General features: G+C 35.6%; 3 protein-coding genes across 3 annotated transcripts; 2 read left to right on the forward strand and 1 right to left on the reverse strand.

The window, feature by feature from the left end:
* On the forward strand, nucleotides 385–4,875 carry LOC109223747 (protein ACCELERATED CELL DEATH 6-like). The gene is made up of 6 exons (XM_019388168.1): nucleotides 385–790; nucleotides 984–1,127; nucleotides 1,683–1,871; nucleotides 2,402–2,512; nucleotides 2,709–3,157; nucleotides 4,188–4,875. Exons 1-6 carry the CDS (start codon nucleotides 457–459, stop codon nucleotides 4,806–4,808), a joined length of 1,848 nt encoding a protein of 615 aa, XP_019243713.1. The 5' UTR covers nucleotides 385–456; the 3' UTR covers nucleotides 4,809–4,875.
* LOC109223755 lies at nucleotides 7,606–10,877 on the forward strand. The gene is made up of 6 exons (XM_019388179.1): nucleotides 7,606–8,065; nucleotides 8,243–8,455; nucleotides 8,863–9,051; nucleotides 9,174–9,278; nucleotides 9,546–10,093; nucleotides 10,190–10,877. The coding sequence occupies exons 1-6, from the start codon at nucleotides 7,798–7,800 to the stop codon at nucleotides 10,802–10,804; spliced, it is 1,938 nt and encodes a 645-aa protein (XP_019243724.1). The 5' UTR covers nucleotides 7,606–7,797; the 3' UTR covers nucleotides 10,805–10,877.
* On the reverse strand, nucleotides 11,256–17,356 carry LOC109223765 (MACPF domain-containing protein At4g24290-like). Its single transcript, XM_019388188.1, has 7 exons — nucleotides 16,963–17,356; nucleotides 15,768–16,006; nucleotides 15,268–15,466; nucleotides 15,077–15,154; nucleotides 14,809–14,992; nucleotides 13,343–13,509; nucleotides 11,256–12,130 (listed from the first exon to the last, which is right to left on the reverse strand). The coding sequence occupies exons 1-7, from the start codon at nucleotides 17,221–17,223 to the stop codon at nucleotides 11,411–11,413; spliced, it is 1,848 nt and encodes a 615-aa protein (XP_019243733.1). The 5' UTR covers nucleotides 17,224–17,356; the 3' UTR covers nucleotides 11,256–11,410.

The raw sequence follows: 22,755 nt of genomic DNA on the forward strand, positions 1-22,755 counted from the left end.
CTTTTAATTGATCTACATGAATATTATGTAAGATGAGTTACCAATGTCGTAAATATACTTACATGATATTTTTATATAGCTTTTTCAGTTACTTGCATTTTTTTAGACCGATCTTACCGTTTTTCAGAGTCTTTATTTCTAGAATACAACAACAAAAACAACCCAGTGAGATCACACAAGTGAAGTTTGGGGAGAGTAGTGTGTACGCAAACCTTACCCCTACTCCGGAGGAGCAGAGAAGCTCTTTATTTCTAGAATATATAGATATAATAATTGAGTTATTTTTCTGTTAATGACCATGATGTAATAAATTAAAAGTTAAATGGCATCATTTAGCATCACTTTTGAAAATCTTATTCCAATCTTTCCACATTATATATAAACAAAACACTAAATAATTGGTACAAAGTGTAGCCAATTTCAATAACCATACATGCTCACCACCAATAAACTAAAATGCAGAGCAACTTCAGTGCAAAAGCAAATTACAGATCAGAAGCTTACAGAGCTGCATCAGGAGAGCAATCTCCCGAATTTTTACGCGATTTTTGGAGAGAAGAAGGCGTCGCACCGATTGATAATCGTGGCGAAACCATCCTTCACTTTCTTGCAATACACGGTAACGTTGCTGGTCTTGAAATTCTTGATCCGTTAAACATTAAAGATCTGGAAATTACGAATAACAGTGGAGATACGCCGTTGCATGAAGCTGCTAGATTTGGTAAAAAGGATATGGTAGTGATGATTTTGAGCAAGGAGAAGTACTTAGTTTTTTTGCGGAATAACTTAGGTGAGTTGGCGCGCGGAGGTGGAAGTAGGTTCTGCCGAACTCAATAGCTTTTGTTCAAATAGTGTATTTGTGTTAAGAAATTCATTAAATACATACATATATTAAATTTAGAAGTCAGTTATTAGTACTTGATGAGTCTGTCGTTCTAAAATTCAGAACTCATAAAGTTGAAATTTTGGCTCCGCTTCTGTAGGTGAGACACCGCTTTACGTAGCAGCTGCAAGTGGGGAGAAAGAAATTTTTACTTTTCTAGCAAATTACGATTTCACTAAGCTCACCATGAGGAGAAATGATGGTAAAACTGTTCTTCATGCAGTAGTAGACCATGAATTTTATGGTAAGTTTTATATTGATAAACGTATTGTTTCTTACATTCATTTATTTATATTTTTAAATATGTGAATCTTGATTCAACTCGTCCAAAATTTACTTCAATAAAAATATGTTAGGTCAAGATGTGTCAAATGACGGGTCATAATCCAAACTACCTAATCTCCCATCTTTTCTGTTTTGCTTTTTGAAAAAAAAAAATAATTTTCTTAATTTTATTTATTAGCTCATGTTTTTCCAAATTTATATCCTCCCTCAATTTCAATTTATATGAATCTATTTGACTGGATACAACCTCTTGCTGAAATGCATGGTAAGGTTGCGTACAATAGACCCTTGTGGTCTGGCCCTTCCCCAGACCCCGCGCATAGCGAAAGCTAGTGCACCAGGCTGCCCTTTTAAGAAAGAAAAAACAGACTGTTGAAACTCTGCAATCTTATACATGTAATAACATTTGTTTGGCAATACGACTTTAGAAACTTGTGATCTTACACCTGTCATCATAACATTTGTGTGACTATAAAAACTTCTCGACCTAATTATTTTGTTTCGTGTCAAGCAGATCTAGCGATAGATATCGTGAATCTATATCCAGACATTGTAAGCATACGTGATGATGAGGGTATGACTGCTTTAAATGTTTTGGCTACAAAGAAGTTATCATTCAGGAGTGGATCTGCTTACTTGTTTGAAGAAATAGGCAAAACACCTTCAGTTCCTGTTCAGATGGTTGAAATCATCATCTATTTTTGTAAGCTCAATTTGTTTTAAATTATCCTCAATTTAGTTTAGTTTGACCAGTTTTATATTTTGGGGTTATTCATACTGTTGTTGTTCGCCAATCGTCTCGTATTTACTCTTGATTTTAGAACTTGAAGTCATCGTTCTAAAATCGTCTCTACTTTTGACTAACCATAGCTTAGAATTGCTCCTCGTTATACTTTAGGAAAGTGTATTAATGATCCCAAAGTATAACAGAGTAAATTTAATGTGTTTCATATAGTAGAAGTGTAATTTAACTATTTTCCCTTGAAGCTAGATCTGATTTTATTTGAACGGCAACCTGGTGCACTAAGCTCCCACTATGCGCGAGGTCCGGGGAAGGGCCGGAACACAAGGGTCTATCGTACGCAATCTTACCCGGCATTTCTGCTAGAGGCTGTTTCTACGGCTCGAACCCGTGACCTCCTGGTCTCGTGGCAGTAACTTTACCAGCTACGCCAAGGCTCCCCTACGATCTGATTTTATTTGAACGACTTTCTTTAATATTTGATGGAGCAGGTATTCCGGTGTTGTTTGAAGAATCAAAACTTAGTGATAACTCGAGCAATACACGAGCTAGAACCAAAGTTGTCCCTGTAGAAAGGTCTTTATTCATCAACTTTCTATTAGGTATGCTCTCATTTTTTGTTGCTTGGACTCTTCAAAATTCAGCCAGTTGCATATCGGAACCTCCGAAAATAATATTTTTTTGAGGATCCGACATGGATTACAACAACATATTTGAATAGTTCGAGCAACATATCTCTCCATATTCATCCATCGTATGATAAATTCTTGCATTTTTAAGTATGTATCTTCTTTGTAGGTAATTCCTGGTTACAAGCCATTGATGAAGCAAAGCAAAAGCATATTCTTGCACTAATATTAGCAAAAATGTTGCTGGAAAATTTTGATTGGAGCTATACATACAGTGTGCGAAATCCGCTAATACAAGCATCAAAACTTAAAATCAATGAGTTAGTGGTGGAAATTTTGCGAATATACCCTGAAGCTGTCGAGACATTGGACGAAGAAGGGAGGAATATATTGCATGTAGCAGTGAAGCATAAAAACAGATTTCTTTTTGATTATTTGGTCAAAACAGTGGCTCACAAAGATAGAATCCTAGCAGATATTGATCAAAAAGGGAATACTATTCTGCATTATGCAGCTAATGTCGGGTCGCCATTCCGTACATCAAATGCAGAACATGAGGAAGAGATCTGGTGTATCCTGTCTGTGTTCATGATGATGTGGGGTGTGCTTTGGTTTAAGGTACTTTTCTCTTCTCCTTTGTATGCATTTTTGTTATTTTTGATTAGCTAATTCTGTTATAGATGGACCTCGCTACTTTCTGTGTAAGCTTGCTCACATTGTTGGTCCGTAGGCTGACAGCCCACGTAAAACTAGTCAACTTGAATGAGCAACCGTGAAGCCTACCTTATGACACACCTTATGGAAGTACGCTTTCTGTCCGCTTTTGGCTGCATATATGTTGGAACTTGTCCATCAATTCTCACACTATATCTGGTCCCAACATTTTCCTTTCCTCAGGCTCGAACCATCCTATTGGAAAGCGGCAACGCTTACCATACAGTGTCTCATATAGTGCCATCTGAATGATGGCTTGTTGTTTTTGTAGACAAACTCTATACAGGCTAAGTATTAATCCAAATTACCCCAAAATCAACCACACAAGCTCTCACGTAGTTCGAGTCGGACATTGTTAGATTTAATGGACTTTCACACTCTCTGACACACACATGTATATATGTATTAATAATATAATTGTATGTTATTTTCCATCATAGAAGGTTTGGCCCAAATTAAAAGTGATCTGCTGAGGTTTAAAGTTAACTAGGCCTAAAACACCTCAAGTATAGGTTTATGTGTAGATATCCTAATGTATTTTAATGTTGAGATATGCTAGGGAAAAAAAATACCTATGTGCAATTATAAGTCGGGCTATAGTCGCCAAATCAGACATATGATTCTTTTCCGATATCTATCTAAAGAGAGAGCCATATGATTCTTTTTCGATATCCTATCTATAGAGAGAGCCGTCTTCCCTGAAATCTATACGCCTTGGATTGGAAGATCACTAATAGCAAGACTTCTGCGCCTAGTTTATTTTCTTGATAATTTGATATGATAGGTCTTGAGAAGACGATGCCTAGTTTTTATTTGAAGTTTTGTTCCTACATCTCATTCAAAAGGTTATACTATTAGTTTACACTTAATGCAACTTCAACAAATACCTGCATTAGTATTTTAGTGATTTTCTAACTCATGATCATTCTTGCAGCGCGTAAAATCCCACGTACATCCACGTCTATGGGACGTTAAAAACTCCAACGGCGTTACAGCAGAAGAGATATTCGAGGAAAACCATTTACACATACGAAAAGAAGCAGAAGATGCAATAAGAAGTCTAGCAAATTCTGCACTAGTACTTGCTACTCTTCTTTGCACTGTCAATTTCGCCGCGATTTTCACACTTCCAGGAGGTTTTGATCAGAAAACCGGCCTACCAATCTTCCTCAACAAACTGAAATATGAATTAAAGATGATGATATTTTACTTATGTGCAGCTATTTTAAGTTCAGCAGTCACCATTGGTACTCTATTATCATTTATGCTTTGCAAATTCGACACCGATGATTTTTACATATCTTTACCTACAAGAGTGGTAATTGCTATGGTTTCAGTGTTTTATGCAACAACATTTTCAGTTCTGGCCTGTGTTCAAACACTTAACCTTGATAATATATTTTGGAACAAAGATGTCTGGTGGTTAATTATAGCTATGGTAACTGTTGGTTTTATTATGACACTTATTTATATAGATTTAGCATTTCCCATCTTTGATTATTTGTATTATTTGGTTTCTTATTCATTTACATCCCCTAAGAGAGGGCATATGTAAGTTTAAGGTTTTAACCAAATTGTATGACTCTGTTGTAAGCTTTTCATTATTTGAATTAGTGAGATAAGAAGGTTAAATTTTTGCTATCACATCTCTTGTTTCTTTGCTTTTTCTTTGTAGCTAATAAAGTTTCTTGATAATCTGTCGCTGAATAGTATTAGGAACGAATTTTTCTATTTAGTGACGGGCACAAAACACCACAAGAAATTTCCTTGAGCCGAGGGTCTGTCGGAAACAACCTCTCTATCTTTATAAGGTAGGGGTAAGGTTTGCGTACATACTACCCTCCCCAAACCCCATTTATGGGAATATACTAGGTTTGTTGTTGTTGTTGTTGTTGTTTATGCTTGATGATCAAAGATAGTATAGTTTAATTATCGTCTCTACAAGGATTGAATTTAAATAATGTTCGAGTAGTTTCTGGTTTAAATGCTATTCAGGATGATCTACTTTGATTTGGAATAATTAATGACTATGACTAACAAACTAAATTAAAGGCAGAGTAAAAATTAATCACAGAGAACTAGAGAGTAGAGCAATGGGTTATTATCAATACGAAGAAAAAGGGTCTTGACATGATAGGTACAAGATTGCTATCCTGGATTTGATATTGTTAAATTTCACTTTTAAAGTTCTATCGATTTTCACAAATTCAACAGGTTATTAGCTTACACTTCTGATTCAAATTCTTCTCTCAATTAAACTAAAACCTTTCATATACACTAATATGAAGAGCAGTTAAACCTGCAAGAAATTTGTTGGTACGAATGGCATAAGAGAAACTCTCGTGAATATTTCTCAATCTTAATTTAAATGGTAACTTAAAAAGATTGTTTGATTACTTCAAAGAATCACCAAAATAAACTAAGGCATACGCTGCAATATATTCAATAAGATGTTCCTCCTTAGATTAAAATCACAACTAATATTAAAGCTCCTTCAACAAATTCAAGCAATTAGTTATTAGTCAAATCCATAAATAATAATCAAGTCAACAAATCATGTCAAATCCTAAAGTAAATTACTCCATAGATACGGATAAAGTCATCCCAGATAAAGTTGAAGAATAAGAAAACATTAATCCAACGTTACAATCCAAACTCGCGTATTGAATGGCGGAAGGATGATGAATTCTTGTATCTTCAAGCCTCTAATACTCTCCCAATCGTTCCTAGGTCAAAAGTCCTTTAAAATCGCATTTTTGGTGTATTTATACCATGTAGGAACGGGCCAGGATGAAATTACTCTTTCCAAGCTGAATTAGGAAAATTGGAGAGCAGAAACACATAGGCGGCGCCATGCGCCGCGCATGTGGGGATTTTCAAAGAGCCAAATTCTATCAGGCATGCCACAAATGCACTGCCACGTCGCATCGCGCGGCACCACATACGGCGCAGTAGTGCAATTTTCTTCGCTCCGGAATTTTTTTACTTTTTAACATCAAGACTTGGTCTTCGAACCCTGAACGCAGTCCCGGTTTAATTCCTTGGGATTCTACTCAGACTTCAAAGCTCTAATACGTTCGTTTTGCGCTCCAAAATTGCTTCCTAACGCGGAATCACACCCACAAAGCACAACACACGTAATAAGTACAAATCATCATCAATTATACTGCAATAATTAAAGTGCAAAATATAGCTAAAACACGAGTTCCTAGCCTACATCATTTAGCTACATAATTTATCCGTCGCTAATTCCTATTTCTTTAGTAGTGAAAAGAGAGAGCTTAGAAGAGTACATAGACATCCAAAAAGAGAAAGCTTGAAATTATTTAGAATTTTCATTCCTTGGATATGAAGTATTATAAGGATCATGAACATTAATAAAGGAATATCAGGAAATGAGAGAAGCAACCCTTTACTCCCTAACTAAATAAAGTGTAAACAACTGTTGCTTTTTCACAATTTCCACAAATAAAGGCAAGTGGGGTGTAAGTAAGCTTTTCTTTTTGTTCCTCCAATTAGTAAACAAACTTTAGGAACTTTTGCTAAAGAAGATATATAGTATAATCTATTTCTACAGCAGCCTATGCATATATTCGTCCTAGAGTAATGTCACTCGTGTGTCCTGTTGTTGGTGAGAGATATAGTAACAATTAGTGGCGAAGTCAGGAATTTCGCGAATGATGTTCAAGATTTAATGTACACATATAAAAATAATTTTTGACCTATATATGTAATATAAGTTTCTATATACACACTATATTTTATCGATGAAGGGTGTTCAGTTGACCACCCTTCAGTATATGTGGCTACGCCCTGGTCATAATTGTGTATCACCAGTCTTTGAAACTAAGTTTGTACATGTTTGGCTAATCAATTTGAAAAATATTTTTTTTAATATTAAAGCAGTAATTTGTTCTTGACCAAGGTTCCAAAAATGCTTTAGGAGAAGCTATTTTTTCAACTTCGGGAAAACTACTTGCACTACTACTAAAAAACACTTGTTTTTTTCGTGAAAGCTTGACGGAACTACTCAATTCTCTAAAATAACTCACTTTTTGTATATATAAAAAATACACTTTTGGCTTCCCGTGTGACCTATAGGTCATGGATTCGAGCCGTGGAAGCAGTCAGTAGTGCTTGCATTAGGATAGGTTGTCTACATCATTACCCCTGGGTGCGGCTCTTCCCCGGACCCTGCCTAAACACGGAATGCCTTGTGCACCGCGCTGCCCTTTATTACACTTTCGGCTTCGCAGAAACTTGGCCAAACAGGCTTATTATTGAAGCAACCAACAGGGGCCATGATATTTGCATCACTTTTGAATGGCTTATCTCAGACTTTCCACAAATATACAGGGATGGATTTACTTGGGGGGCAATCCATTCTCATTTTTGTTTTCTAAAGGGGAAGATCCATACACACAACACACACATAATTTATACATAGAAGTATAAGAAATCAGGACTATATAATTGGTTTAACTAGAGGTGCATGCCAATCTCATTCATCATACAAAATTAGCAAAAATTGAAACAAAGCAATTATGCAGAGCGACTTCAATGCCAAAGCAAGACGTAGATCAGCAGCTTACAAAGCTGCATCATCAGGAAGGGAATCTCTCAATGTTTTACTCGATTTTTGGAGAGAAGAAGGCGTCGCAAAGATTGATAATCGTGGCGACACAATCCTTCACTTTCTTGCTGTTAACGGTAACATAGCTGGTTTCGGAATTCTTGATCCTTTGAGCATTAAAGATCTGGAAATTGCAAACAACAGTGGAGATACACCGTTGCATGAAGCTGCTAGATTTGGTAATGTTGAAATGTGCGACCATCTCATCTAAGAAGTAAACTGTTTGAGGGAACACGTTTTTATTTACTTAGTTATGTCTTGAACACACCCGTCATGTGAGAACTTGATTCTTTTTTCATGAATAAAACACGGTTAGAGAAAGCATGCTTTTATTTGCTTAATTATGTTTTCGATAGGTAAAAAGAATATGGTGGAGATGATTTTGAGAAAGGAGAAGGACTTAGTTTTTTTGCGCAACAATTTGGGAGAGACACCACTTTACGTAGCGGCTGCAAGTGGGGAGAAAGAAATCTTTACTCTTCTGGCAAATTTCGACTTCAATAAGCTCACCATGAAAAGGAATGATGGAAAAAATGTACTTCATGCAGCAGTAGCCCATGATTGTTATGGTAAGGTTTACATTGATGAACAAATTATTTCTTTTGGTTTGTCATCCGGTGTTCAGTAGCCGTTTTAGGGTCCCGACTAATTTGGATTCGTGCTGCGTAAGGTGCATTAAAGGGATAAGCGCTTCCACATTGATGGAGGGAATGGACGATATTGTCTCCTTATATTGTCTTAGGCAATTCATACCTCATAACTTTTGGGATTAAGTTAGGTTCAAGATTCGTCTTTTCAACATAATACGTGTTCTTGGTTTACCCAATATTGAGCCCCTGAGAATGCTATCCACATACTAAATGTGTAGTTCTTGGCCTGTGGAAGCGGAAGGGTGTATGTTAAGTGTCCCACATTGTTTGAGAGAATGCGCTGTTAGCTGCACAAACTAATTGTTTTGTTGTTTAATGTCTGGCAGCTCTAGCAATTGATTTGGTGAATCTATATCCTGAACTTGTTAACGAACGCGATAACGAGGGAATGACTGCTTTGAATCTGTTGGCTACAAAAAGATTGTCATTCAGGAGTGGATCCAACTACTTGTTTGCAGAAATAGGGAAGACACCTTCTGTTCCAATTCAGATGATTGAAACCATAATCTATAATTGTAAGCTCAACTTAAGTGAACTACTAAACATTATAAAAGTGAAGTTACAAACTGTTTTTGTCACTTTAAAGTAACTGAACTTTACTCATTATAACAGTAATTCTACATTTATGTGGTAGCAGGTATTCCACCGCGATATATAGAATCAAAGCTTGGTGTTAACCAGACACAAACTGGCACTAAAATCGTCCGCGTTGAGAGGTTTTCGTTTACCGAGTCTCTATTAGGTATCATCCATAATTTTGAATCTTTTAGGTTCAACTGGAGGAAATGAATTTCTATATTGTATTACTTCATGTGACCAGGAGGTCACGGGTTCGAGCCGTGGAAACAGCCTCTTGCAGAAATGCAGGGTAAGGCTGCGTTCAATAGACTCTTATGGTCCGACCCTTCCCCGGACCCCGCGCATAGCGGGAAGATTTGTGCACCGTGCTGCCCTTTTTTTAATTAATTCTTTTAACTAATCTTGCATTATTGTATCTTGGTTTCTCTAGGTAATTCCTGGTTACAAGAAATCGATGAAGCAAAGCAGAAGCATATTCTTGCACTAATATTAGCAAAAATGTTAGTGAAAAATTATGATTGGAGCTACAGTACACAGAGTGTGCCAAGTCCACTAATACAAGCATCAAAACTTAAAGTCGACGAGTTAGTCGTTGAAATTGTGCAAATGCATCCTGAAGCTGTGGAAAACTTGGATGAAAAAGGGAGGAACATAATGCATATAGCAGCAGAGCATAAAGACAGATTTCTATTTGATTACTTGCTCAAAACAGTGCCTAGCAAAAACAGAATGCTGGCAGATATTGATCAACAAGGAAATACCATTTTGCATTATGCAGCAAATGTTGGGACACCATTTTTTACATCAACCACAGATCTTACTAAAAGTAATGTTGGTACACCATCTTCTACATCAACCACAGATCATACTAAAAGTAATGTTGGCACACCATTTTTTACATCAACCACAGATCATACTAGAAGTATTTGCTGTGTTATGGCTGTGTTAATGATGATGTGGGGCATGCTTTGGTTTAACGTACGATTCTTTCCTCAATTCTTATTGATAACTATGATGTCCGTGCCAGCTTGCATGCACCTTGACTAATTCCACGTGTTATAATTGTTCTTGCAGTATATAAAATACAACCTACATCCACGCCTTAGGGATGTTAAAAACTCCGATGGTTTAAAAGCAGAAGAGATATTCGAGAGAAACCATTTACGCGTACGAAAAGAAGCAGAGACTTCAGTTAGAGAACTATCAAATTCTATGCTTGTACTCTCTACTCTCCTCTGTACCATCAACTTCGCCGCGATTTTCACTGTCCCTGGAGGTTTTGAAGAGAATACTGGCCTACCTATTCTCCTTGACAAAGTGCAGCAAGAACTGTGGATGCTGATGTTTTACTTAGGTGCAGCTCTTTTTAGTTCAGTGTTCACTATGGGTACACTTTTATCATTTCTTCTTTGCAAATTCTATAGCAATGATTTTTACATTTCTTTGCCTACAAAGATCATAATTGCTATTATTTCAGTGTTTTATGCCACAGCATTTACAATCTTAGCCTGCCTTCAAGCCCTTAACCTTGAGAATATATTTCTGAACAAAGATGTTTGGTGGCTTATTATAGCTGTTGTTGCTGTTGGCTTTATTATGACACTTATTTATATAGACTTAGCATTTCCAGTCTTTGATTATATGTACTATTTGGTTTCTTATTCATTCTTTGTATCTTATAAGAAATGACATATGTAAGTTGATTAAGGTTTCAGCCATAATCTATGTACTGCTTTGTCAGCTAAATATTATTCTTGTTGCATATACTCTTACAGTTGTTGCCCCTTCCCTTTATCTTTCCTGAACCGAGGGTCTACCGGAAACAACCTCTCTGCCTTCTTAAAGGTGAGGGTAAAGTCTACGTACACACTACACTCCCTAGACCCCACTTGTGGGATTATATTGAAATTTTAGTTGTTATTGTTTTTTGCATGTACTATTGCAATCGGCAAAGTTTTGTGACTTTATTGTTATAATGAAGCATAAATGTGTCATATGGATTTCTCTTTTAATAAGAGTCCAATATTTAATCGCCGGGTGTGGGTAAGTATTTCCCCTGAACTGAATAGATTTATACCTTCATAATCTAGGAAGTCTTAATTTTTTAGAGAAAATCCAAAAAGAATAAAAAAGGTGAAAATATATCAAAAAATAAATCCATTCATTTCACTAATTGCTTCTATACAACATCTATAATATTTTCCTCCCCTTTTTGCCATTTCTTGGATAAACAATATGCTCTATCATCAAGATATTGGAAGATAAGACTACCCCAGAATATGTACACAAAAGAAACTATGATTCATTTAAGAAATCTAGTAGTGCAAACTTCACATGCAAACCTATCTTACCACCCTCTGTAACAAGCTTAGCAGCGGTTACCAACCAATGTCCAGGAGTGTCATAGGGCCCTCGTGCAACCTCAGCCGTATCTACATACTTGAGCAGCTTTGTTGATCGAACTGGTACGGGGGGCCCCTCTGGATATACGCCTGAATTAAGAGCAGCAGGATGCTGCTTTGGTGCAGCATCTGCCTTTGTTCGCTGAGTGAACGTAAAAGTTGTGCTGAGATTTGTCAAGAAACTTGACCTATGAGTACCCTCTGGTGTAGCTGCCCACTCTGTCTTTCGTATTGTGCAGTTGGGAAGATGGGTGAAAAGTAGACGCAAGTGAAGCACCGTCTTAGGCCATTTCCCTTTGCTGATAAGTTGTGCGCCAGCTACCACAAATACGCCACTAGTCTCGCCTTGCATCCAGCTTGGATCATGCTTAACTACAGATGAGCAGACATTGGAATATCTTGGCCATCTGACCGGTTCTAAGAATTGGTCACTAGATTCATAATCATCAGACCCTCGCCACTGACATGGCTTGCGTAAGGTTGGGTTAGCAGATTTTGATGTCATAATGTTCGGTAAACTAGAAAGATGCTGTACATGTATAGCTAATTGGTTGAATTTTTTCCCTTCCAAATACAAGCGCAAACCAATGACCGGCTTTTCACCACTAGTAACCTACAAATTAGAAGAACATATCGGTCATCAGGTGCCATCATGTACATCAATCTTCAGAAGAGCAACATCTATCAGTTAAAAGAGATGAGTAGTAGGTATATGGTTGTACTCTAAAAGATTTTGGCTGAATACATACGGAGACACTTAAAGTTGGCACGATTTTTCATTTAGACACCTAAACTTAAGGGTGTAAGCAAGCCACTTTCACTGCCTCCACCATTGATTTAGCTCGAAGAAGAAGAAGAAGATGAAGAAGAAGAAGAGGAGGAGGAGGAGGAGGAGGAGGAGAACTGAGACTAAATGAAAGCCAGTTCTTCGAAAGCAATGAACCCATTGCCATTTTCTGCTACACACTTTTTCTCTTTCTCTCACTACAATGGGATCGGAAAAAGAAACAGAGCAAAGCAGAGGAAGAAGAAGAGAGTAAAACTGAAGTGAGTCTGAGTTCTTCATTTCAAATTGAAACACTATTAATGGGGTCTTTAAAAAGCTTGAAGGTTTAAAATGGGTTACTTGATTTGATGAAAGTTTGGGAAATTAATATTAGGGTTGTCTTCGGGTCGTCGTGGGGAATCTTTAGCTGAAGTTATAACAAATTTGGAGGAGTTTCTCTTAAAAATTTGGATTAAAACCGTGCTTGGAACAAGAACACGAATGAAAATAGTGAAAAACACCAAGAACACTGATTTCCAGAACACCAATGTCTCATTTTTTTTTAAATGTGTTCTTTCCTGATTGGGTGTAAATTAAGTTTTTATTTTCTTTTTGAGAATGTTATTTTTTTTTTTTATTAAATAGATCTAACATAGTTTTTCCTTTTTTTTACTCAAAATAATATATGTCCTTTTTTTATTCGTCATTCGCCACGTCAGTAGCGAGTGCATTGCACAAACTTTGGAAGTTCGGCTGATAGTCAAAGAAGTGCTTAATTGGAATAAGTTTTGGGTAGTATAAGTGCTCAATAGGAACACCCTTAAGTTTAGGTGTCTAAATGAAAAATCGTGCCAACTTTAAGTGTCTCCGTATGTATTCAGCCAAAGATTTTTGGATGGTTAAAAACTTTTCCATGTTGGAGTTTCCACTATCCAACCAATGCATTAAAAGCCATGGATAGACCAATATTTCGTTTAAAAAGCACATATAGTTTCAACTATTCTTATACTTGTAAAAAAGCAGGGGTCTTAGAGCTAAGAAAGCAACACGAATAAGTACCTGGGTAGGGCTCACACAAATCTTTGGGCCGAATAAACAGAACTGCAATGCAGGGCAAGATGCCACTCTTCTTTGATGCCTAAGAGGCAGCTCACAGAATAATGGTGCCCACTGTGTAGGAACTTGAAACTCAAGGAAACACTGTAAATCCTCTAAAGCTGGCTTATCTGACGATGAAACAAAATACAGATAACACTACCATCATCAGTCATGAGCATAAAATGAAAAAGAAAATACGACAGATGAGATAAATAAGTTGATGTGGTGAAATATGCTAAATAGTAAATACGATAGTAGAATTTATCAAGAAAACAAGTTCCTCAAAATGTGTCAAACATTCTTCTGTTCGTATAATTATTTCTTGTCTAGGTAAGTTAATATGCTGAAAAGTTAAAGGGGATGTCAACGAGAGACTAATTGCAACACAAAAGAAATAGCCTCAGAATAACTGCACAGGGCAAATTTCAATTGAAATTGTTGCCATGTCACCAGACAGCCTTGTTATAGCCACAGTACAATACTGCAGTAGGTAAGCATCATATAGAAATACTACTAGTTCACAAAAGAAGGATCAGCTACAAAAAGAAAATGATAAAAGCTACTCTTAAAGACATGATAGTCAAAACGTATTCAGCTCTTTGTGAACTTCGAAAAGAAAATATATATAGTGGAAAATCTCTATATTAACATTCAATAAGAAGAATTAGGTCAAAATGGAGTCTTGAAATCTACACAAATATCTAATTTGGACTTCATGGACCAAATATGAGATCGTTGTAGGCTAAATCCAATTTCTTCTGATCAGGCGAGGTGGATGCCAAAAAGAAAAAAGATTGATATACCTTAGGGGTTATTCCTTGTACTTCCAATTTTGGACATTCAAGAACCAGTGGACTCATTATTATCCAAGGAATAGTTAAATAAGAACAAGTTGACATCACCAATAATTACACTGTATGTACTACTTCGAAACAGCACTCATGTAAAACTTCGAGTTGCACCTAGTTCATTCGTGTTGAACTATGAATCAGAAAACAAAATGAGACATCCATTGTCTTTTTCAAAAAAAAGAAAAAGAACCATTTTTTAAACATATCAATACTAGCCCATCATGATCGTAAATCTAAAAGATATAATCTACCCAGACTCACTTATGATCATGTTAGCTCAATTTCATACCACAATAACGATATGCTTGATATTAGCCTCTCTTATTTGGAAGACAAAAGTCTTACCTAAGCTTAGGTACTTGATTGTTCAGGGTCAAATTAGAACCAATCAACTATTACACTTCAGAAAGCTATACAAATCCCTAAACCCCAACTAAAACAATATCTGCAAGAACAATATAAAAAAAATGCTATTTATTTACATATAAAAAAGAGGTGTACCCTCTTATCTGACTATAGATCATTAAAGACTGGGAAATATGGTTATTATCTATGAAAGACTACGAAAATACTTACATCGTAGATATAAATTTATTGCATGGCTGAGATAGCCACTCCCCGGAATTCCCGTTAAGAGCGAAGTAATGGGTACAAGTCTGAAGAGTATGCCATCAGGGTAAGCAGCCACGGACTGAAGCCACTTCGAGTGGCTCTGTGCAAACACATCACCACCTCTTTTTGACCAAATTATAGTGAGGCCCTGTTCCAGATTATCTGGTTAATACCTTATCATGACAAGCACTTTTTTTCATTTCAGAAAACAGAAGTTCGGAGAGTGACTTACATCCTTGCTTGACGTCTCTGTTATGCTGGTAAATTGCATGGTATGCGACTGCAACATGCGATTGAATACCTCCGGGACCTATATAGTTGAAATAGAAAATCCATCTAAAACAATTGCCCCAACTTATGCGCATAAAATTTCGATGATACCTAAAGATAAATTAAGTGCCTACTTTAGTGAGTGTGAAATACCTTCTTTTTACTCTCCCTTGCCTTCATCTCAGGCAGAGGACTTGTTCCGTCGGAAAAGAGACAATCTCCAAGATCATCCAAATATCCTTTTAGTTCAGCAGGAGGGACTCCTGACGATGGTTTCTGCTTAACACAAAGTAAGTCCTGGCCTCCAACACCCATCCCCACAATGATATGTGTCCCATAAGTCCGGATAAATCTGCTAAGAACTGTCAAATTAGAAACATGCAGCAAGACTACCAAATGAAAACATGAATGCATCTCTAAATACTATCATGCAGATACTTAAGTACTAGTACAACCCCTCAAACCCAAGCAAGTTGGCAGCAGCTATCCCTAAATGCATTAGTACTTGAAGAAAAAAGGAAAGGGGGTCCTTAACATATCAGTTAACACACATATGACGATATTTTAAAAAGTTGTTGTTTACCAGTTAGAACTCACAAACAGCTACTCATCCAATTAAGGTAAAAGCGCACTGAGTGGAATGGAGAAGCTACCTGGACAAGGATGCCGGATCCCAATGCGGTGGAACAGCCTTCTTTACTTGGTCTTGGAGTACTAACGGGGATGCCGTCAGGTGCAAATAGTATAAGGAGACAAAATAACCATCAAAAGCAAGGTATTTAGCATCTGCTGAATCATTCAACCAGGCTCCACTTAAATCAAACATGGCATTTAGATAGCCTGATGGAACCTTTCCATGTACCGACGATTTTTGATTAAGCAATTCTGACATCTGCAATAAAGATGTAAGGAAGATTTAGAGCTAAGGAGACAGCCAATAACATAACAAAAAACACTAAAAGATCACTCAGATTATATTCTTCTCTTATTCGGTTTAAAATGCAGCAAGAAAACTATGGCTTTTATGCCTTTAACAGGTCTTGTTCTAACTTCCCTAAAGCTTTATATCCCTTCTTCTAGGTTTATATTAGTATTTTACGGATATTTACGTGATATTCTAGAATTCAAGAAGCTTGATGCTCTGTTTTTGCTTAAATGCTGCTACATAAAACATAAAACAATGGAGGAGAAAGTTAGGCTTGGCAAGCATGCTTAACCTTAAACAATAACATCATAACTTCCTGCATCTTAAATCTTCTGTAAACCTACCATATTTCTTTCAAGCAATTTCAAATGGTCAAACATATTCTTTTTCTTTTGTTTTATCCTCCATTTCCTGAGCAAGATAACTAATAATTGCACGAGAGGTGTGCATCCTTACTGCATAAGAAACCTTCAAATCCATATGAAAAACTCAAATCCGGTGTAATAGCCGAGGTGCGTGCAAGTTGGGTCGGACTCAAATCCATAAAATTCATCATAAAAGGAAAACATTTCACCCAAGATTTTCCTCCCCACTACATTCAATTAAATCTACAAAGTTAATTCACATAGGAACTGCATTAATCTGGATCATACAATTAAACAAATGATTTTAAGGTATATTCACTGACAGCATAATGAATGTTTTAGACTATCACTATAATTTAACTCAGTTTAACTTGACTTGTTACAGCATGTAAATTATGGATGTTAGTATTAAATAAAGTTACCTGCAATTACCTTACAAGTAACCTGATTGTTTCAGTTCACATAACTAAACTCTAAAACAAAATTCATAAAAACACAGAAGTACAACAATTGAAACCAAGTAAAGAATCATTAACAGGAAGGGTAAAAAAGGCAAACCTGATTAAATTCAAGAACATCGGATTTAAACCGAATATGGTCTCCTTTATCACATCTTATATTTTCAGAAACATCAGGAATGGTAACTCCACCAGGAACAACAACGTTGCGCCTATTCCTCTCATCCAAAATTACCAACCTACCCCCGTTTGAGCATTTTTTTACGAACTTCAACCTGAAATCGCTCGCAAAATCAAATCCACAACCCAAAGCTTCAGTCGCCTTAACCTCAATCGGCTTCCTCTCGAATTCTTCCTCCATCAGCTCAAAACGACGTAGTTTTGACCTGAAATTGAGGTTTTTGAGCTGAAAGTAGCTGAAATGATGGAAATTAAGGTTGATATTGGGGGGTGGGGTGGGGGTGGGTAGGGTAGTGGGGGTAAGGGGGGAGTTGGTTAGAAGTAGATGACGAGAGAGGGAAAGGGAAAGACAAAAGGTTTGACTTTTGACCAGACGTTTCGTCTGCTGTTTGTTGACTCCATTATTAGAAAAAGAAACCTACCTTCAAAAGAAATTAATGAAAATGGAAATTAATGTCTTGTAGGGAAGGTGAAGGGTAATATGGGAATTTAACTTTAGGATATTTTTTTTAATCATATGATATTAGGAATTCACTTGCTTGATTAAGAATTTATTTGAAAGGAGCCTCGGTAAAATTGGTAAAGTTGTTGCCATGTGATCAGGAGGTAACGAGTTCCGCAGAAACATCCTCTTTGCAGAAATGCAAGTAAGACTCTTCCCGGACCCCGCACATAGCAAGTGTTTAGTGCATCGGCTTGCCCTTTTTGCTTGCTAGACTAATTTAAATTGTGTATGTAGGAGTTGTCTTGTAGGTAAGTGAAGGGTGAAGGGTATTATCGAAATTTCAGGCTATATTTAAACTCAGCTGCCCGATTAATTCAGATTTATGTCATATACGATTCGTTTGAAGGAAAAAATTCTATTAAATTTTATTTTTTCAAAACTTAAACTTGAGAACTCTAGTTAAGGGAATTTTAAGGCGAAACTTTGAAATTGAAACATCAATTATTGAAGAGTCAAAAGCTATTTAACATGAAGACTACTATAAATTGAAAAGTTGTTCTTTTTAAAAACTCTAAAGTTCAACAAAAATAATGAAACATGATAAGAGCATGAAATAGTTGACTCTTGCTAATTGCAAAAAGAACAATTTAAGAATGATCAACTAATTACCATTCCAAAAAAAAAAAAAAAAGCAAATCAAATTATTATCTATAACCTCTAATTTATTGTTAAATATTGATTACTTATTATTATTATTGTAATGAATTTTACAAAGTTAAAAACTAGAAGAATTAACCCAAATAGCCGCTAACCCTACCACTTAAACTAAAAATAGCTTGTGAACATATAAAAATTATTATAAATCACAGTATTTTGAATTTAGAAAGTATTTAAAATATTATTAAAAAGTACCATTAAAAAGTTGTTGACTATTCAAATTCTAATAATTACTGTATAAAATGCTATATATGGAGTAGTAAGATGTCACTTTAACGTGTTGATCAAAGTTAAATTGTAATGATGAAAGTGTAAGCTTTTATCTCTCACTTGGATCTAAGAATTTTAAACGAAATAAATCTTTATTGTATTAAAAAGAATTATTTTTGGTTAAGATTTTAGTTGAGACATTTCCTTAATTTGGAAAGGCGACAAATTACATTTTTTTTTTTTGGAAATCTAAATTTCTATATTTTCAAGTTTTAGTTTACAAAAATAAATTAGTCTAAATCCTTGGCAATTAATGAAGGCAGAACTATTTATGACCTTAATTAAATATCTCATATATGCAAGCTTAAGAAAATGAAGAATCTTTGAGTAAGGAATATTCTACTGTTTTTATTTTTTTTGTTGGAGTTTAATTACTTGGTATTTAAATTTATTGACCAAACTAATTCAAAATCTTACCGTATAGGGCCTTGAAAAGAGGAAACACTTTCTATTAGAAATTCTTTTATTTTTAAAACTCAAACCCGAGACCTCTGATTAGTCCGGATGAATTTTGTTCATCCTATCATATTCCTTGATGATAAAAACTTACTCGCACAGAGTATTTACGTCAAACCAAATTAATTTATAATATTTAAGTTATAAAGCAAAATGAGAAAGTGTATTAAATAATTATATTTAGTTGTAATCATATTTAAAACGATATAAATCATGTATTTATTGGTTAATGTAAATACCTGATGCGAAAAATTGGATGGGTAAAAATAGCAAATGCAAACTTATACAATAATAACAACAATAACAAATCCAATAAGTTTTCATAAGTAAGGTTTGAGAATAGTTGTGTACGCAAACCTTATCCTTATCTTGGAAGAGCAAAGAGTCTGTTCCCGATAGACGGGAAATGCAAACTTATAGAATTTTGAAGAATGGGAAGTATGGGTGTCTAATGGGCCGGGTCAGCCCGTTTCCGGACCGGCCCAGATCGGTTAAAACCGGAACCGGCCCGGACCGGTAGAAGGGGGCCGGGTAGGGCTGGGTTAAAGGGGTATGGGGGTTTGGTCCGTTCACCTTGGGGCTACCGGTTAACCGGACCGGTCAAAGATTTTTACTATACAACCGGTTAACCGGCCCGGCCCGGCCCGGCTCAGACCGGTATAATGGCTACTTAATTATTATTTTTTATTTTTTTTAGTAATGGGGCCTTTGAATTTACTCTTTTTTCGTTAATTTACTTGTTGTTAAATATAAACCTTTCAATTTGTAAGTTTGAATTTTGAAATAAATGTAGCACTTGCAATTTATAAGTGTAATCTTTTTCCATTTTCATTGTATTCTTTATATTTTTACTTTATATTAATATACCTTACAATAGTTATACAAAAACAAAATACAAAAAAAAAATTAAAAATTACACTAACCCGGCCCGGCCCGACCCCTTGTACCCGTAATCCTTACGGTTCATTTTTTAACCGAGTGAACCCGAACCCGTTAAATCCGGTAAGCCTCAACCCGTAACCGGCCCGGAACCCAGCCCGTACGGTTTCAAATTTTGCCTACCCAGTCCGTCCGGCCCACCCGTTAGACACCCTTAATGGGAAGTAGGGTCAGAATACCTAAAACCGCGTGGCCCAGCAGGTGGCTGGCAAAGTGTCGTTGGTGAGTCTGCGACATCCTCTTTGCTTTAATTTATTTTTATTTATTCCTTTGCAAATCTCACCTGATTTTTGCTTTCACTTTGAATATTATTATCTTTAAATGATATATTGAATCCTCCATCTAAATTAAATATATGCAGATATTGAGTACATTATCTTTGTCTAGTTCAACTGCGAATCAATGAAGATCATACCTTAATATTTTAATTTTCTTTGATAACATGTTGGTTAGACTATTCTAAGTTGGAGTTATGTGACTAAAATGTAAGAAAAAGCTTAAAATAAGATCCAAATCACAAGCATGAAGTTTGTTGTATTTTTTTATATTTACCCCTTAGAGATTATACCTATGTAGATAAAATAAGTTAGTGAGTTTCATCATGATCCCTAACTTGGGATAATACAAGGATAATGAAGGTCCAACATACGGATCGATTACGAGTCATCTCCTAGTTTAATTTTTCTTTTGTTTCGAATGATTCAAACTAAATGGAAGAAATTTATTTATTTTCTTTTTAATGTTTATTATACTTATTAAGGGCGAGGAGAAGGATAGGAAAAACTAGGGAAGAAGATTACAAGTTCGAACGAATATATACATGTACTTGTAGAAACTACTAGTAGATCGATGTCAATGTTGGTGTGTTATGTGAGACAAGACGAGCAACATTGACCACACCACATCGTGAGCAAAATCTAAGACTTAACTATCGAATCATATGATTTATTCCCATCAACAGCAAGGGATGTGGTGAGATAGATGAAATTTTTTAACTTTTAATTAGAGTCTCGAGTTCATGTTTATAAAAATAAAAAAACCTTTGGTAGAAAGCATTTCTCCCTTTAATTAGGTCAGTGACTTCTGTAATATATCAAACATCAAACAAAAAAAAAAAGACTCATCCCATCTGACCCGGCCTATTTCTCATTGTTTGTTTCAACTGCCATTTCAAATAAAAAGGGAAAAGGAAAAAGAAAAAGAAATAACAAGATGAATCCTGTAAAAACATTGCGAAAATAGTAAAATTACCACACTTCCAAGGAGAAAAACTTGAAGATTCTTCCCAATCTGGCAAAGTGTCCCTCTTCAATACGAAACTAATCGAATAATCTTCACAAAATATCATCCATCATAAGCCTATTTAAATAAGAAAATTATTCATTTAGCATTAAATAACACATAATTAGTCAATGAGAGAAGAGTGATATTGATATGAATGATTAAATATGGATTAGATTTAATTAATATGGATTCTATCCATACAGTTGGTTGTGATTTTATGAGATTGTTTTGTCATAAAAATATTTGACTGTTAGAAGAACGACAAATAATTTCGTCACTCTTTTTCTAAATTTTGCGTTATTATTTCAATAAGTTAGTGGGACTACAAGTATTTGTGATTTTATGGCAACTAAAATCGCTACAAATATCAGAAAGTCACCACTGAAAGTACATCGGTTAGGTCGCCTCTTGAACTAACGACTTATGGCAACATATACTTGTAGCGGCGATAATATGGGTCGCCACCAATGCTATTCTTGTAAAAACATAATATAAAATATATTTTACAATTAGTTGCCCACTGTTATACAAGTAGTCCATTACCAATACAAAGAGAATACCATCATACATCTCTCAACAAAAGTAGTAGATTATGACCATAATTATAAAGTAAGCACTTCATAAATATATTATACACATGAAAAAATAAAAATCTTTAAATATTACTAAACTCCTACTTGTCAACAATCTGTTCAAGACTGAAGGTGCAAAATACAAAGCTAAGGACTAAACTATAGTTTAGCAAACTTATAACAGAAATTAGGAAAGGTAGTTACTGACTACCTTGTGCTAGTTATGAGAATATCTGATCAGCTCTATCTATATATATATGAATGATCAACTCATTGTAAATACATCTCAATGAAATTAATTCAATACACTTTGATAATTCCTCTCTCACGATCATCTGTTTCTCTCTTCTCTCTCGACTTCATCTCTGCCTCTAATTCCTTTCTTCTTCTTTCTATTCTTTTGTATTTGTTGTTGAGCTTCTCAGCTCATATAGTATATCATAAATCAGTTCATGGTATTAGAGCACCAAGCCATGGAGCTTGAAGATCAAACCAATTCCGCACAAACTTCTGAAAAAAAATTCATTCAGTTCAAAGAAACAAGGATGAGTATCAATGCAGATCAAGAAGGTATCACAAATGTTGTTGCATCTGGTGAAGGAAGCAGTCAAGCTTCTCTTGGAATCGACTACAGTCATCCCCTATTTCTGCATCCATCAGATGTGAGTGGTGTTCAGATTATCACGTTCCAACTCACAGGTATTGAAAACTACTCTATCTGGTTTCGATCAATGAGGCTTTCTCTGTTGGGAAGAAACAAACTAGGGCTTGTTGGTGGTTCATGTAAAAAAGAAGATTTTCCTGAGGCTATGGGGAATCACTGGGAAAGGGTTAATGCTATAGTTCTTTCATGGATAATGGGTTCAGTAGCAAAATGTCTTCTAGGGGGTATTATGTATGCTACTAGTGCACAAACTGTTTAGGAAGAATTACATGAAAGATTTAACAAAATTGATGGTTCAAGAACCTTCAATGTTCATAAAGAAATTGTTATTTTAACTCAAGGAACTGCTACTGTGTCTAACTATTT

Source organism: Nicotiana attenuata, chromosome 1, assembly GCF_001879085.1.
Source record: "Nicotiana attenuata strain UT chromosome 1, NIATTr2, whole genome shotgun sequence".
Lineage (NCBI taxonomy): Eukaryota > Viridiplantae > Streptophyta > Magnoliopsida > Solanales > Solanaceae > Nicotiana > Nicotiana attenuata.